The sequence below is a fragment of the Opisthorchis viverrini genome (assembly GCF_000715545.1).
Source record: "Opisthorchis viverrini unplaced genomic scaffold opera_v5_69, whole genome shotgun sequence".
Classification (NCBI taxonomy): domain Eukaryota; kingdom Metazoa; phylum Platyhelminthes; class Trematoda; order Opisthorchiida; family Opisthorchiidae; genus Opisthorchis; species Opisthorchis viverrini.
The window spans coordinates 632,849-649,728 of record NW_008751725.1 but is presented as its reverse complement, the minus strand read 5'-3'; the positions used below and the strand labels follow the sequence as shown (position 1 = coordinate 649,728).

General features: G+C 41.4%; 1 protein-coding gene across 1 annotated transcript; it reads right to left on the bottom strand.

The window, feature by feature from the left end:
* Positions 1 to 3,737: 3,737 nt before the first annotated feature.
* T265_04284 (hypothetical protein) lies at positions 3,738 to 16,880 on the bottom strand (the record flags this gene model as incomplete). Its single annotated transcript, XM_009168983.1, has 4 exons — positions 3,738 to 4,825; positions 6,091 to 6,359; positions 8,777 to 8,937; positions 16,737 to 16,880. 4 exons carry the CDS (start codon positions 16,878 to 16,880, stop codon positions 3,738 to 3,740), a joined length of 1,662 nt encoding a protein of 553 aa, XP_009167247.1.

Here is a 16,880-nt window from a genome sequence, read left to right as displayed (position 1 = left end):
AAGCTTGAAAAACGTTTTCTGAGCACTGCGTATGGTTGTATTCATCGATAAAAAGTAGTCACAAAAGTACGAACTACAAAGCAATGATCATATCGGGTGGGGGTAGTGTAATTTGTATTAGGTACAAAAGAAAACCGTGGCACAAAATATTTCACATTTTATCAGTTACTGGGGTGCAAAGCGGTATAGGTATAAAGCTGATAATCCCAAAGAGCACTGTCTAAGGAACAATAAAATTAAAAAAAACAGACAACTGAGACACTACTGATAAAATTCTTTTTGTTTGCTGGCATACTGTTCTTACCTGTTGAGGATAATTGGACTGGGGTTGCCTGTGGACGATACCAGCACAAAAAAGGTTTCCCTCTTGTGTCACTGATTTATTTCGATTTTTGACATGAATAGATAGGACTCATTTTTGGGTAGTATACCTAATCCCTCTAGCCGATGAGAATCGTGAGGAATATTTATTCCTCTAACCGAGTTCTACACTTCCGCTGAAACCTAAGAGTTCCAACCTGTGATTTCATTTTCCAACTTTTCAGTTACCTGTGACCACTACTCCGCTCCAAACCTGAACTACATTCTGACGTAAAAAATCGCCGTAGACCAGAAGCACTTTAAGTGGTTCTATTATCTGTGATCATCAAAGTCCTTTCAAGTGCGCTCTCAATAAGCAAAATTTCATCCAGCATTTCTCCTCTTAGAAGGGTTTCTTGAAGCTAGTGTGAACAGTGGACCAACAATTTAGGGGTACTTTGAGCGGGTTTTCTTGAACACAACTCACGAATGATGAATGAACTAATGTCATTCTAAAAATGCTTCCATGTAATTACAAATGATGGTTATTCAGGTTCCTCGGACTGAATTGTCTTCCCAGTAATGTGCTTGACGAAACCGTTCCAAGAGGCAACAGTGGCTACTTGTCGAGGTGGCGTGCAGTTGCGTGGTCACTTGCTGTTTTTTTTTTCAAAAAAAAGTACCCAAAGTGCTGAGACACGCTAAAAAATATATCTCCGTTAAAAAAACAACGCTTGTTTTGTCCCTCAATTACCCATTTTAACGCGTAACTCAACCCAGCGCGTCATCAGGTCCCGAACTTCAAGCCTCCGTTGTACCAATTTGAGATAAAAAGCTGGGTCGCAATATCAAAATGAGACCCATCGCATGCGTTGCTTCACATCGAGTCAAGCTGTGGCACCTACCAACGATGTGAAATCAACTCAGTTGATTCCGTTGATTTCAATATTTGATTGACCACGTGTCCAAATTTTGCTTTTGCGTCGTGTTCTACGGTTGTGGGAATCCTGTGGAATAGAATTAACTCATTTTCTGGTATGACCGTTTGCAGCAAGATGATCACTGAGGAAAAGTGCAATGACTGTCAGCTAGCCGAGATTATAACTTATTGTAAACTAATACATGTCAATCCACGTCGGCCCAAGCCAGTCTTACCAAACCAAACTGCCCATTTGATGTAGTCGAAGATCAAACGTAATTGAACGGGCTTCAAATATAGATGCAAGGTTATACCAAGCTATTTTTACTGCCGGACTTTGGGGATAACATGAAGAACTTACCAGACATCAGATGAAAAAACAGTCCGTCCGTCAATCAAGACGTTACTAATCAACAAGTTTGACGCTGGCCATGGTATTGCAGCGGCTGTACATTTTGTTCAGAGCGACACAACTGGTTGAAACCTAAGATTTCGATCTGAAAATCAAGATGAACTTATATCTTCTATGTTCATTTATTCTGTATTGCACACTATAGGTTATCGAGTAACTTACTTTCCTGATAGTCAAAACAAGAGAAAAAACCAAGGCCGTAAAAGTTTCCGCTAGTTCCATTCTACCGAGTGTTCTATAAGCCAATACTTCTACTTCTGGGTGCAAGACGGTATGACAACTGACCAATGTACTAAATTTAGTATCCTGAAAAGCTATGTTCAATGCTGTGCCGTAGGCGATAGTCTGTACTCAAGAGGAGAACCTTGAGGACGATTAAAGAACACACGCACGAGGCAAACAAAAACCGCAGTCTGATTTCAAAGCCACGTAAAAAATTGCTCAGTAACTGCCCTAATAAAATTACACCAAACGATAGAAAATTTGATGGCTAATAGCATTCATAGTTTGAGAATATTATATTTCCCACAGGCTTAAAATGAGTGAATATTTCGAATCCAAAACAGATAGAAATTTTCAGCAAAGAAGCTATTCGTGATCTATTAGGTTGTCTGATTTTGTTGATTACCGAAAGAATCATTTTCAAATAGAACAAATCCCTACGTAGGAGACTGAAATACACACAAACTGTAATGCAAGCATGGTTTCGAACTTTGCTAACAACGCCGAATAATAAATTAAATTTCATGCACACTTGAAGAATTCTTAGTCTGCACTCAGTCAAGTTCTTAACGTTGCACAGAAGGGTGATTCAGAATGAAGTGAGTTGGTTACTGCCGATGAGTCGGAGAAGCAACGCACAGTTGTTGATCGTTCTTGATAAGACCGAATTGACTGGTAGGCATCTTCTCCTTCATTGGACTCTTGAGAACTCCATAACCCACGGTAACTGGTCGAGATGCGCAAGAGTTAGCAAACCTTTGAACATTGTCCTAGACAGCATGGTTTTATGTTGGCACTAATATTCCAAATGATTCATCTATATTCGAAAAAAATCAAATTTAGGATCCACTTTAGTGAATATTTTTCTGGTGTTAGACAACCGGTTAGGTTTCGTTCACAGAATGGATTAAAACTGGCGCATACCACCGAAATTAGAAGCCAGTCTAGGTAAAATGACATAAGTATTAGTATGGGAAGTCGTTCCCGAACAAGTACGGATAGACATTAGTTTTTATATTTGGTATCAGCACTATGTATGTGTGCAGGATTTGAGTCGACAAGACTTGAGCAGAAATTCACTAGTAAATTTTAGCCAGGGAGGGGTTTAACTACAGTGGTCCGAACTGTGCAGGTTTTAGCGGAAATATAATTGCCGGTTGAGAACATTCACAATTAAGCGCTAGGGTGTTCATCTTATGTTTAGAACTTCAAGATTCACAGCCTAACAGGATTCGAGGAATTTTCAAAGCCACTATTGTGTTGGGGATGTAAACTATCTATACAGTGACTTTTAACACCTCTTTAACCTTGTGCGCTAAAATCTAGAAATAAAACAACATGATACCACTATAACGTACATAATATTCAAAGTTGTGCACTTTGGATTTCCCACAAGGATCACCTATGTGCGAATTGTTTTATGCCTGATCTGCATCCACTCTAATCTCGTACACTAAATTTAGTGTATTAGTGGACAACACGAGTCAACCATTGGGTCAGCAACCATAGGGACTTGTGGGGCCCTTGAACTTGCATGCACAACACAAGTAAATTCTCGTCTTGCTCTGCTAGACCGGTCAGGCATGTTCCAGATCAAACAAAGCCGTATAACAATGAAATGAAGTTACAGATAAATGATCCAGACTTATTTGTTTTTTTTCTGTCATTGTGAACAGCTGTTGATCATTTCTGCTGAAAATGGTTGACCCTTGACCCCAAAAACCCCGGGTGGTACCACCCAGTGTCTGCGTATATGGCACAATTTTCTCCACTTTGTCCAAGTTACCCATGATATGGAAATGGTCACACTCGGCCGCACAATACAAAAAGTTTATCAAATTAAACAACAAAACTAGTTATCAAGACAAAACGACAAAATTCTTGTTACGTAAATGATGTACCGTTGAATCCATTTTTATCTATTTCAATCTTCACAACATCTGTCGGTTCCACTAAAATGTCCTTCTCCTTCGAATCACAAAAACAGAGGTCTATAAAGTAGGCGATGACGGGAGTAAAGACTGCAAGAACAAAGGATGACACTGAGGCAGCATAAAAAAGTTGCCTCCCGGTAAAGCGATCCAAAAGCACACCCCATATAGGTCCACCTATACAAGAGGTTATACTGAAGAGGATAGCGTTCATCAGAGCATGCATACTTGCGACAACATCACCAGCCTCTGCTTCAGCATTGCGTCCAGCAGATCCAGCCTGCATAATCAAGGCCGTGTAGAGAAGCGAGAATCCAGTGGTAAATAGAATCTCGGAACCAATATAGCACAAATAATTGGAAAATACACCAAATGACAGTACACGTAACCCGAACAAAATATGGGCGGCTGCAATGCAAGCAGTTTCTCCAAAGCGTTTCACTAGAGAACCTGCAACGAAAAACGCCGGCACTTCTCCTATCATTACAGACAAGACAAGAAATCCGATAAAATACGGTGGAACGTTGTATTCAGAGGTAAGAACGAAAAAGTAGAACTCAAATAAATAGGAGTAAACGAGACCAGAGAGAAAGGAGTTGATTGAACATTTGATCATTGCTGGAGACCGAATCCCAATTAAAATGGCTTTTCTCAGATTAATTGTGACGGGTTTTATGCCGGAGGAAGGAATTCCGCCGACGATTGCCCCAAGGAATGCGAAAATGCTCCCAAGAATAATGGTCGGCTTGTAGTCGACAGTATTTTCCTCACTATGTTGGATAGAAGCAAAACCTGGGTTTGGTTGATTGCTAGGAGGACTGAACTGATTTGATATAGAAGAGATGTATAGACCAGTGGATAACGCTGCAGCCACATAGCCAGCTGATCCAAACGCACGGGACCGACCGTACATGTGTGCTTTGTGCTCCTCCAGAATCCCGTAGGTTGTTGAATCCAGTAGATTTGGGATAGATGAATGGGTCATGGTGACAAGCGATCGGAGGACAATTGCCATGAGGAAAATCGAAACGGTTGCGGCACCTGAAATACCGGAGAACCCATTCGGATTACGTGGTTGGCATTTTTGAGGAATATAGGTAGCTCAAATGAGTTGCTTGGTTGTTGGCCTGTTCGCAATCCAACTACCAGGCTCGACAAACAGACCATCAACCAAGCAGATTATGTGTTACTTCAGTCCACAATGTTCTTCGACAGCATCATGCATTTAAATGTTATTTCAGTGAGCGATTTCAGTATTCAAGCGAGATTAAACAAAGTTTAACTTAGTTAACGATTATCAGGGGGTTTTGTACAGTGAGCCTATGCTTTTCGTCTATGATGTTTATGCAACCAGAACTATGTAGAATTTAAATGCCCTTAACCTACACCATCGACTTTTCCTACCTGGCTTTGTAAAAGTGATCTAATCTTACCAGTACAAAACAACGATGACTACATCTTCGTTCAGTCCGCACGCCTCTTCAAGTAACACTGTAGAATGAAAGTGACTTACACGCTTTATTGCCAAGGTTTCTCGACCCAGTTGTTTACTGAAACATCTCGCAGAGGATCAAAATCTAAGCGAGTGTTAGATGCGTACGGTGCTTTTCATTTGGTGAGAATTATGCACAGCAATATACTTGGACCTAAACAAGCAGTGTTTTACAAAACAGTGTCAAGAGTCCTCGTAATTAATGAAGTAGAACAAACAATACCTATACACGTAGTAAGGAGCGAACATACGCATAATGTTTGACTGTTGTCTTAGTCTTTGGAACGGTCAATCTCGTTAGAAGTTCGTACGTACTGCCGCATGTCATGCGAAATCTCTTATCAACAGTGACTACTGAACATTAGTGCTTAGCTATACTAACAAGAATGACTCGAACAAGGCACGATGGAATTCTGCATTTGAGGCAGTGAATTCTATACAAACCCGAATGTTTGAGTGTAGCAGGTGAACATGTAGAAACTTGGTAAGTACAACAAGCAAGTTCAGGCAGGATGATCTCACACCGAAATGATAGATCCATAATTCACTATGCGGAGGTCACCTCTCTCGAGGAATAGCTGCATAAAATTTGGGTGCCAGTTAAAAGCCAGATTTAGCCGGAAAGTAGGTCAAGGGATATCGTCAGGACATAAGCTGTCGTATTCCACATAGTTCTATAAATGGGTTTGGATTTACTTGCTTTTTTCTTCAATTGAGTTCAGCAATCACTAGACCAGAGATCGAATGGCTCAAATATTTGCTTTAGCTGACATCATTCGAGTTTGCTGAAGTACGCAGAAAGAGAAGTCATTACCTTTCACTGTGTTACGAAGTTTGTGGCAAGCTTCTTCCTCTACCGGATGTGTGTAACGACAAAATATGCGGGCATTTTTACTCGCGTTAGTTGTGGCATCAGTCATCCACAAAGTTCCGTTTGTGACGATGTATTTGACATCCATGAGGTTTGTGTCATTCTTCTGAAGCCGAAACCCAAGTTTGAAATTCCATTCGCGCGTTCCGTTGTTCATTACATTGCACTGTTCTATGGACCGTGGCCAACAAATTTTCTGGGATGAATACTTGCTGTACAACGGCAAATAAAAAGCAAAGGAAACGTGTAAGGGTCACACAAAGTCACTCTGGGAGATTTTTTTACCAACAGTTGTGTTTAGAAATGTAAATGAAGATCTTCCAGATAGCTGCAACACCCGTGTGAACTACCAGATCCTTAACTGTCTTTTTAAACTTTCGGAACGCTGAGATGCTGGAAACGTCCGCAACCTGTTCCACATTATTGTTTCGACTGGTCCTCGGAAGTCATTCATCATGGAAGTTATAAGGGACAAGGACGGCCCTCTGATATCCAGCAAAAGAGAATGTTTGGACAGCCGATTAACTCACGTGAAACGAATAGGTCAAAATCGCGGCCTGTGACAAAATTGCCTCTAAGAAGATTTGGAGTTCAGAGCACTCAGTGTCTCTGACGTATCTTTTCCGTTGAATAGTTTACTGAAGGTACCATTAGCGTCGTACTCAATTTGACTTACGAAGTTCACTAATTTACTTATGAACGTCACTTGATATGCCACTGTGATGACATAGCTCTCAGCAAACTTTTTGAGACGCAGAAACCATTGTGAAACGCATGTTTCATAGTTCTTCAGATGTTGTTATGTACTTTCTATCCAAAATATCAATCATAATCCATCTAATATTGAGTCTGCAACGACTGGGTTTTTCTTTGTTTACCTTAATTCTGTGGATACATCTCTCTGTTCGACAAATGTGGTCGGAAGCCATTTGAAGGACGAAACGAACTAAGGAGTCCTGTGTAAACGAAAAGATGAGGAAGCCCCACTTGGCATCTATTGATTTCAGTCGATGACTTACCCTTTCCCCAGGCCACTGGGAGCTGGCTCCAGGACTTTGTGATGTTAACCAACTGTCTAAACAAACTAAAGGTGACATCAAGTTTTTTTACACATACCCACACGCACATACGTGTACACCAGATGCGAATGGATCAAGCACCTGGCTTACCTGCGGCGAAATCGTGTGCAGGTTGTAGCCATTTTTATTAGATGATGGAATGTGCTCATGTAATAATTGTCCACACTGGAGCGACCAGTTTCCCGACAACGCGGTTTCCCAACTTAACCTTCGTCAGACTACAGACTGGATTCTATGAGTTATAAAATCTCGTAGGGTAGTAGCGACACCGTAGAGCGAGACGATTTGCAGTCAGTCCTTTAGGTAGGAATGATTACCAATCGCAGTGAAATAATTTTACAGATACGTGAAAGAAAAAAATATGTATGGAGTTTTTTAAATTCTTTTTGTGATAGCCTATCCAAAGACAGAAAGGTGGCTCATGAATATGGGATACTGCAAGACGGCTGAATCTCAAATTCCTTATGTGGAAAAGGGATTGTTTTATCTCAACAAAAGTGGTGATTTCAGTTATTGAAGTCAAACAAGCAAGCAATACCAAAAGATCTCATATGGTTTTATGCGTCATTTCTAAAGCACTGCAATTTCCGGTATGATTCAACAAGATGTGGCTGTAAAGCTCAGAGCTGAAGTCAGATTTCAGCTGAAGTCCGCAACATTTCGTTAATTTGCGTAGCACTCAATTTGTAGTTCCCATCTCCGTCCCTCTGGGACCCAAGAATTTACTACCACAGCAATCATAGTGTCACACAAACGACTGTGTGAACCGCTACTGGGCTATGGGCTGATCGGGGGATGTCATGGAGTAGCCCCAGTCGAAAGGTCATATACAGGAACCTAAGAAGAGTGCGATTTTGGAGATTTCGAGTGAGAATGTTTCGAAAATATAAACTGAATAGTATCTCGAAGAAATTTTCCTGGGGGATAGCCTTAAAATGTTATCGCGCCCCTTTTGTATTTTTAATGTTTTTATCGCCGCCTGAACAAAGTGATATTTCTATCGATTCTACATTCGATTTCCGAGTCATGTACACACCGAGTGACGCTGCTATGATATCGTACGTGCTCGTCTATTTTTCTCGCAAGGCACATTGACGTTTTAACTCGCGTCTACTAATGTGTGTGACAGTAGTTGACTATCAACATAGGGTGACCTTTTGATGAGTCTGTTTCCGACTTCATGCAACGTGTGTGAAAATGAGTAGAAGAAAACAAGTAGTTTGATCACTCGCTATGGGCTGGTGAAAGCATTGAGCTTATGCTAAAAGTTCAACGGTCTCCTGATTGTTGATGACAGAACGCTGCAGTATGACGATTGTGACCTCTTCATAGATAACAGCTATGATCAATAAAGTGTACATCGCAAATTACTCACGGTGATCCATTTACAGTTTTATAACCAGACAACCTGCAATAAATTTTCAATTTTAGATCATTGTCACTGATCCAATTATTAATTCAAAAACGTTTAATTTGTTTACAGAATCACAAATACGTTGCTACCATAGAAACAACATTTCTCTACCAAACGATACCACCAAAGAACTCACTTTGAGTAATTACTTTCTGTTCCGTTTGAGCTCCACACGACATGAGGAACGAAAACACCATCCTCATGAACCTTCCCATCAAAGACATATTCGGTCATTCGTGGAAAGGCGAAGAACGAAAGTATGAACATCGCTGTTGCAAGTGATAGCAGGAAGAATACCTGGGTGCAAATGGTCGGCGGCAAACTGACATTGTTACCAATTTTTTTAATGGTAGTGGGTACGTACAAGATTTCGCACAATAACCAAGTATCGTTTACACTGTAGGATGATTGTGAGCTTATCAATCACGTTTGACTCTCGTGCTATTGTTGACATTTACCAATCTGCTTGTGTGCATAAATTAGGTATGGATTTTTTGAGAACTAATGATGCAACCATTGGAAGAGCTGTTTACCTCATTATTTTGCGTCAGTAAGATACTTTTCGAAGTTCACGTTTACTGCAGCACCTAACTTGGTGTGAAGGAATAAAGTTTCCTTTATCATATCAGTGAATGTTTTAAGTGGTGGTGCCAAGTAATATGCTCTGAAATGGCAACGGCTAAATTTACACATGCTTTGTCAGGAGACGAACATTTAGCCCCCAATGTGAGAGACCATCTGGCCTCCTGAATATACTTTGAAGTGGCTTATTTTCAGGTCTTTGAAGCAGTAGCTTGTTTTCCAGCACAGTGAGTACACACATTGTCCTTTAAATCAAGAATGTGGAGCTATTTTATTCACATGCACTTGGAGATAAGCACTTAATATGCGCACAGTTCAGAGTCTCAGTGTGTTCTACTGATCAGAAACCCCATAAAAGTTGTACTTTCCGGCAGAGAGCCGAAATACAGAGCCCTGTATTTTTGCGCCACTGGTAATAGCATCACTGTGTAATGCGTATAGGTCATCTCTAACGAAACCTTTTCTGTTCATCTGATCATAAGGTCACTCATTCTAGGCGCATCACATCAAAGACTCGACCAAAGCTGCTCAGTTCAACTGAACAGTCTCCTGTTGTGGGTTATGTAATTCCGAAAGCTGATCCTACGGGGGAACCATGAATAGCCTCTTCCGGGGGTATTCTTCCAAAGGGAGACAAAAGGTACTGAGAATACTGGTCACAGAAAGCGAGACAATAGACTGTGTTTTTGCAACACCTTCAAACCACAAACGTAGTTCGGTCTGGGTTTCAGTTTCTATCCACAATAAGATCATCCGAACTTCCAGACATCTACATCTTTTAAGATGCGTAAAAAGAGTGGGTTTTGTTTGGTTTACGATCTTCTGTTGGTTGGTCTAACTGACCTATCACAATATTCAACTTCTAAAAACGTTACAATCAATTTAACCTTTTCTAGTGACCCACGACATGAGGAACGAAAACACCATCCTCATGAACCTTCCCATCAAAGACATATTCGGTCATTCGTGGAAAGGCGAAGAACGAAAGTATGAACATCGCTGTTGCAAGTGATAGCAGGAAGAATACCTGGGTGCAAATGGTCGGCGGCAAACTGACATTGTTACCAATTTTTTTAATGGTAGTGGGTACGTACAAGATTTCGCACAATAACCAAGTATCGTTTACACTGTAGGATGATTGTGAGCTTATCAATCACGTTTGACTCTCGTGCTATTGTTGACATTTACCAATCTGCTTGTGTGCATAAATTAGGTATGGATTTTTTGAGAACTAATGATGCAACCATTGGAAGAGCTGTTTACCTCATTATTCTGCGTCAGTAAGATACTTTTCGAAGTTCACGTTTACTGCAGCACCTAACTTGGTGTGAAGGAATAAAGTTTCCTTTATCATATCAGTGAATGTTTTAAGTGGTGGTGCCAAGTAATATGCTCTGAAATGGCAACGGCTAAATTTACACATGCTTTGTCAGGAGACGAACATTTAGCCCCCAATGTGAGAGACCATCTGGCCTCCTGAATATACTTTGAAGTGGCTTATTTTCAGGTCTTTGAAGCAGTAGCTTGTTTTCCAGCACAGTGAGTACACACATTGTCCTTTAAATCAAGAATGTGGAGCTATTTTATTCACATGCACTTGGAGATAAGCACTTAATATGCGCACAGTTCAGAGTCTCAGTGTGTTCTACTGATCAGAAACCCCATAAAAGTTGTACTTTCCGGCAGAGAGCCGAAATACAGAGCCCTGTATTTTTGCGCCACTGGTAATAGCATCACTGTGTAATGCGTATAGGTCATCTCTAACGAAACCTTTTCTGTTCATCTGATCATAAGGTCACTCATTCTAGGCGCATCACATCAAAGACTCGACCAAAGCTGCTCAGTTCAACTGAACAGTCTCCTGTTGTGGGTTATGTAATTCCGAAAGCTGATCCTACGGGAGAACCATGAATAGCCTCTTCCGGGGGTATTCTTCCAAAGGGAGACAAAAGGTACTGAGAATACTGGTCACAGAAAGCGAGACAATAGACTGTGTTTTTGCAACACCTTCAAACCACAAACGTAGTTCGGTCTGGGTTTCAGTTTCTATCCACAATAAGATCATCCGAACTTCCAGACATCTACATCTTTTAAGATGCGTAAAAAGAGTGGGTTTTGTTTGGTTTACGATCTTCTGTTGGTTGGTCTAACTGACCTATCACAATATTCAACTTCTAAAAACGTTACAATCAATTTAACCTTTTCTAGTGGATTTTTAGGTCAACAGTTTTTATACTCACATCAAGTGACAGTCATCCATCGGACCTGTCTCGCAAAATCTTGACTTCACTTAGTTTGATCAATACTTTGGCCTGGTAACGGTTTTTGGTGTCAGTGGTCTGCATCTAAAACTGAAATTGATGTAGAAATAGAGTGCGATCAAGCTTATACAGTAGCTCAAGCTCCACCGATGACAGAAGACATCAGCCTCGTACAGTGATGTCCTCTGGTGTTTTGATATTCGAGAAGCGGATTCTGAAACCTTGGGTACTTCATCTTCAACTCTATTCAGTTGGCCAAAATAGGTGGATTTTGATTGTATGGATCAACTACTTAGAAACACAGATTACATGCCCAGCTGATAAACCCCTGGCGGTGGAAAAACGCACTGGCACAAGCCACCTGTTGAATTAGGGAGCGAAGCGACAGGACGACTGATCCGTAGAACCCTCCAAGCAAGAAGGTCCAACAGCTCAGATTGACTTTACTTATCTACACTGCAAAATTTAAGGATTAGAATGTGTTTTACAATTTCTACGGGATGAACTAACACCTCCTTTGCACAACCAAAAAGGAAGCCATTTGAGGTGCTTATCTCGCACACTCGATGGATTGCTGGCACCATGAATACGGATTTTAAAGTAAACAATTTAAGACGGGCTCAGTTTTCTTCACCAATTCAAGTACAAGGGGAAAGCTGTGAATATAACCAACTGCTCTGCGGAGTGTTGATGAATCTGACCCACTCAGCTGTCCTAAAAAAACTTTGCAGTCCGGCCAGATTTGTCAATATTGAAAAGGTTTTTCATGCTGGGACGAAAACCTGAGTGAGGGTATGCGCCCCGGCCACTGCGGGGTTCAGGAGTATGGCATATAAGTACTGCGTGGATATATCCTTAGTCGAGTTCCGTTCAGCTTGTAGCCAGGGGCCGGCTGAGAAAAATTTTGCCATTCAAAATGTTGTTCACAAAGGGATACTGTCTGGATTTTCCCTTACCCACTTATTGGGGATCCTTATCCAAAATATGGATGCATGCTTCCAGCGTCTGTGTACTGCTGCTTGCGGAAAATAGACTAATTTTTGCAACCTGAAACGGAATTACTGCAGAACTTTATGCTGTACCACCTACCTTCGGCTGAAACTCCAGCGGATGGATGACGTCGACGGTTTGATGTTAATTATTTTATGTCAGCGCTCAGTGATACTAGCAACGAGCCTCTGCGTGCTTGTCACGAATGTCAGTAGCATCAAGTGTCGATTTGACAAAAGTTGGTTCGGATTTTCGAAACATGCGCAGGTGTCCCAGGCACCTCTGAACTGCACTTCCGGTTACAGTGCCAACCACATAGAGCTAAACAGCACTGAAATTATTTGTTCGTAAAGGCCAAGGTGTCAGTCAGTACGCAAATAAATGCGTAGGCCCTTCCTGTTGATGTCAGAGCACTAGCCTCATTGCCGTATACTCTGTAGTACCCACTCAGGTCAAACGTTTTCGGATGTATCTGATTTCTTGATAATTGCACAACAACTCGGAAACGATTCATACTATTCTTTTTTCGAGGATGACAGTTGGGAGGACAGTTTGCTATCCACTGATTCTAGGGGGTGTCCACAGCCGCGCCACCACAGGTGAGTAACGGTTGATTAAAAATAGGAGAATATCTTTGTCAGTAAGTTCATAGGCGGATTCTGGATCGTTTAGGTGGGCGTGTCGGCAACCAGAAATATTCATTCTATTCGAACACACTCGCTAACAGGTTGTACAAGTAGCTATGTGGATTGGGCTAATCATTTGTGACTTGCATCAAGGCCTCTACAGAATGCATTTGAACAGACTGTCCTATCAAGCGTCAAACTTACGCAAGGAGTGAAACCATGAAGACTGTCACAATGATGAAATATCGCCAGGTTTCAGGTGACTAGCTAATCAACCTACGGTTGTTGATGCATCCAAGTGCAGTGATTAGGGCTTTCTCGAGAACTTGGACGTTTGAAATGTTATGTGACCATTCACTCCGACAAATCATGGGCTAGACTTTTCAGTGTAATCTGTCATGCATGGTAACAGCAGACAGTGTGTCTCTGTTTCATCCTATCAAGATAGTGGGAACAGAACAACTGTCAACAGCGCGACAAATTCGGTATTCAATTGCGCTTATGTAGTTGACCAAATAGAGCGCCTGACTCGTTAGCCCGATCATATGATACACTATCGATTTGCAAGTCCTAGGACGTGTTGCTTCTAAGATGATGGAAATCTCAAGAGTATACTGTGTTGCAACCATTTGGAAGCATTGTTTTACACGCGGACAGACTGATAAAAGCCAAATATTTTACAAGCATTCATAGTGAGGCCAAAGCGAGATGCATCCGTGGTAAATATCGTTGTTTCTTGATTCCATTCCGCCTCGGAATGCATAAATACATAGAAAGACATGTTTGCGCACAAATTGTAGGATACGGATATTGTACTCATGCAACTATTTTTTAACTGGAAACTGCACTGAGGTAATCTGATAACCGTCGCGATCGCACTTGTCAGCACGCGAAATTAGCATTGACTGTGTTCTCCTATAAACAGCGGGGCCTAAACGCGGTGGTAGCCAAGACAGTTAACTCCACTTCGTGTTGATTTCGAACTCAGAAGAAATAGTTCTACGTCTGTGTGATCATAGCAGTCTGAAGGGTTTGATAGGTTTGGGTTTAATTTCAGCACTTTGAGTGCGACCCACAGTGCTCCATTTTCACAAACCAAGGTATTCGGAAAATACAACAAATGAGCAATACGCAGCTTAGTTCCATTTTGACCTTCATTATTATTATTTTTATTCATGTTATTCCTACGGGAAAGTCCTGAAGTCCTTTTAAAAATTTCGGCTCCAAGAACCAATCCTTTCTAGTCGAGTAACTCCTCCACAGTTTCGACTTATGCACTCATCTGCGTACCAGTCTATTTTTCACGGGAGACGCACATGTGTTCTTTTTCAACCGAATGTGCTTCACCAGGCCGCCTCGTATTTTAGCTGGTGTGATGAACCCCAAGAAAGGCAAAACGGGCCATTGAAGAGTTTTTCGCGAACTTATGGATAGCGCATTACGTCGTCTACGTTTACACTACAAACACGGTCTTAGGAACGCTGTCTGCCAAGCGCGATTTTCTCTAAGCAGTGCTTCGATTCTGTCTCCAACATTCCTTAGGATGAGTAGCTATGACAACCAGCTCATTGGGAAGGCATTTTAGGTTTTTACAAACGCGGATCAAAACGCTCTATAATACCGTAGCTAACTTCATACTTATTGATTGATGGTGCTAAACGAACACCTGCAAGCATACCAATGAAAGGAGCACTCATCAAGGTCTTTTAAACAGATCCCAATTTATGGCAATAGTGTTAGCTTCTAGGCCCTCTTGCTTAGTTGTGTGATGTTTTTGTGAATCCCATCAACAAGAAACATCTATTCGAATATAATTTCTCCTAAGTTTACAACAAATAGAAACAATTAAGATAATACACTCAAGTGCTGCTGACTTCATCCAGCAATACGTTCATCCGGAAAGCTACGTGCATTCTAAGCCAGTCTCTAGTTGCCTACTCATACGTATGGATATAATGCAACTTTTATGTCCTGATATGTATATATGTGTGATATGTATATCTGAGTGTACTGCCAGAGTTCAGTATACCCCGAAAGTTTGGCTGCTTCATGTGCGTTCACTCGTATTTTCCGAATGTGTCTATCCTTACGAAACTTGCTACGGAGAACTATTAAATTTTCCAGTACAACTTGTCACGGATACTAGATCGGTAGACCCAGAGCACAAAAGAATCGAGGTTGATCGGACGATTCAGTAGCCATCCCCAGGATACAATCTCCTAAAGGCTTCATTAACTGGTAGGTGTGTGGCAGCCAATATCATCTAGTTCATAGTGCCACATGATTTGGGAATTTTCTATTGAGATCTCATCCCATAGGTAAAGACAGTTTTTACTGAGAGGTTGAGAAACACTGTTCAGCTTTCTCAAATTTATTGGAGGTCATCAGCTGTGCGCATCCCAAAAAGCTTCAGGGAGTCTCCAATCAGTGACCTCACGACCAGTAGCTTAAATATTTAACCTTTCGGCCACAAGTGGCTGATCAGCAGTGTGCTCAACTCCCACATAGACATGATATAGCGCCATCTATCAGTCAATCACAGAGTCCCTACCACGTGGTACACGTTGACTGGTCTCATCGAGTGACGACTTGTAAGATGGAAGGTTCAGTCGTCTTGTAAATTATCCTTCCTTCTGAGCCGTTAGATGAATTATGCTTCTATTTAAAAAGTTGCAACTTGACGAATCCAGCCAACACATAACCACATGGTGTGAAATTAATAAATAAAAAAATAAATAGGGCTGTATCTCTGCTAAGTGTGGCTTAATCCCACTGCTTATCGGCCGGTTGTGCCCGAATGTTTAAGTCTTCGAGCGGCTAGTCGGCAGGTTGCCAGTTCTAAACTCTTTGAAGTTTCGTGAGATGTGCACTGATGACAAAGTCTCAACTGAAAACATCGTCTCAGCTGAAACAATTTGGTGGATTCCCTGGACGGGTAGTGCAGTCGACTGGGGTGTGGAAAATCGCACAGAAAGCTGCCAGATGATGCGTGGTGTGGATTTCCTAAGAAGTGACATTTTTTTAAAAGAATCCATCTCAGTAGCTTACTGTTCTTCAGTTTAGTTCAGAGAGATTGAGTAGTTGTGTACTATCAGCGAGGCCAATAAAAACAAAATGGCTATGCTGTTCTCAAACACTTCTGAGAATGGTTTGACCTCATTTGTATCGATGAATCAAGAAACTCTGGGATCTCCATGCTACTTACAGACTGGAATCTTACATTTCCTGAACGCAGAGAGATTCCAAAAAGTCCTCTCCAAAACCTATGTACAGATGAGCTACATAGTGCGTATTTGAATTCGTCAGGAGTTGAATCTGAAAACGCCTTAGAGACTATCAGCTCAGATAGAGCTGTTTCCTGAATTATGTTACGATGTTCTTTTTCTAATTCACTATACTTATATACCACGATCAATTTTTCAATGCAGCCAGTTTGACCGTATCCACTAGGTATACTTAGTCGCAATTTGTCATGGTAAGTACAAACTCGGCCAAATTTCCAGATTATAGCATCCTGGGACTTACTGAGGTTTTCTCCCGTCCACCAATAGCTTTGCCTCTTTGAAACATGTCTCACACTGTACTGAGAAATGCTCATAAAACAAGCTACTGAAGGCAATAATGCCACAATGCTTACCACGTGACGATGTTTCGTGCCATCGGCTATTGGTCCAATGACGAGCCGAGCAATTGTGGAAGATATGTGGGCAGCAAGAGCGGTGACCCCAAGCTGAGTTGAAGTCAGGCCACTGGTGGACAATAGTGGATTTATGTAGACCAT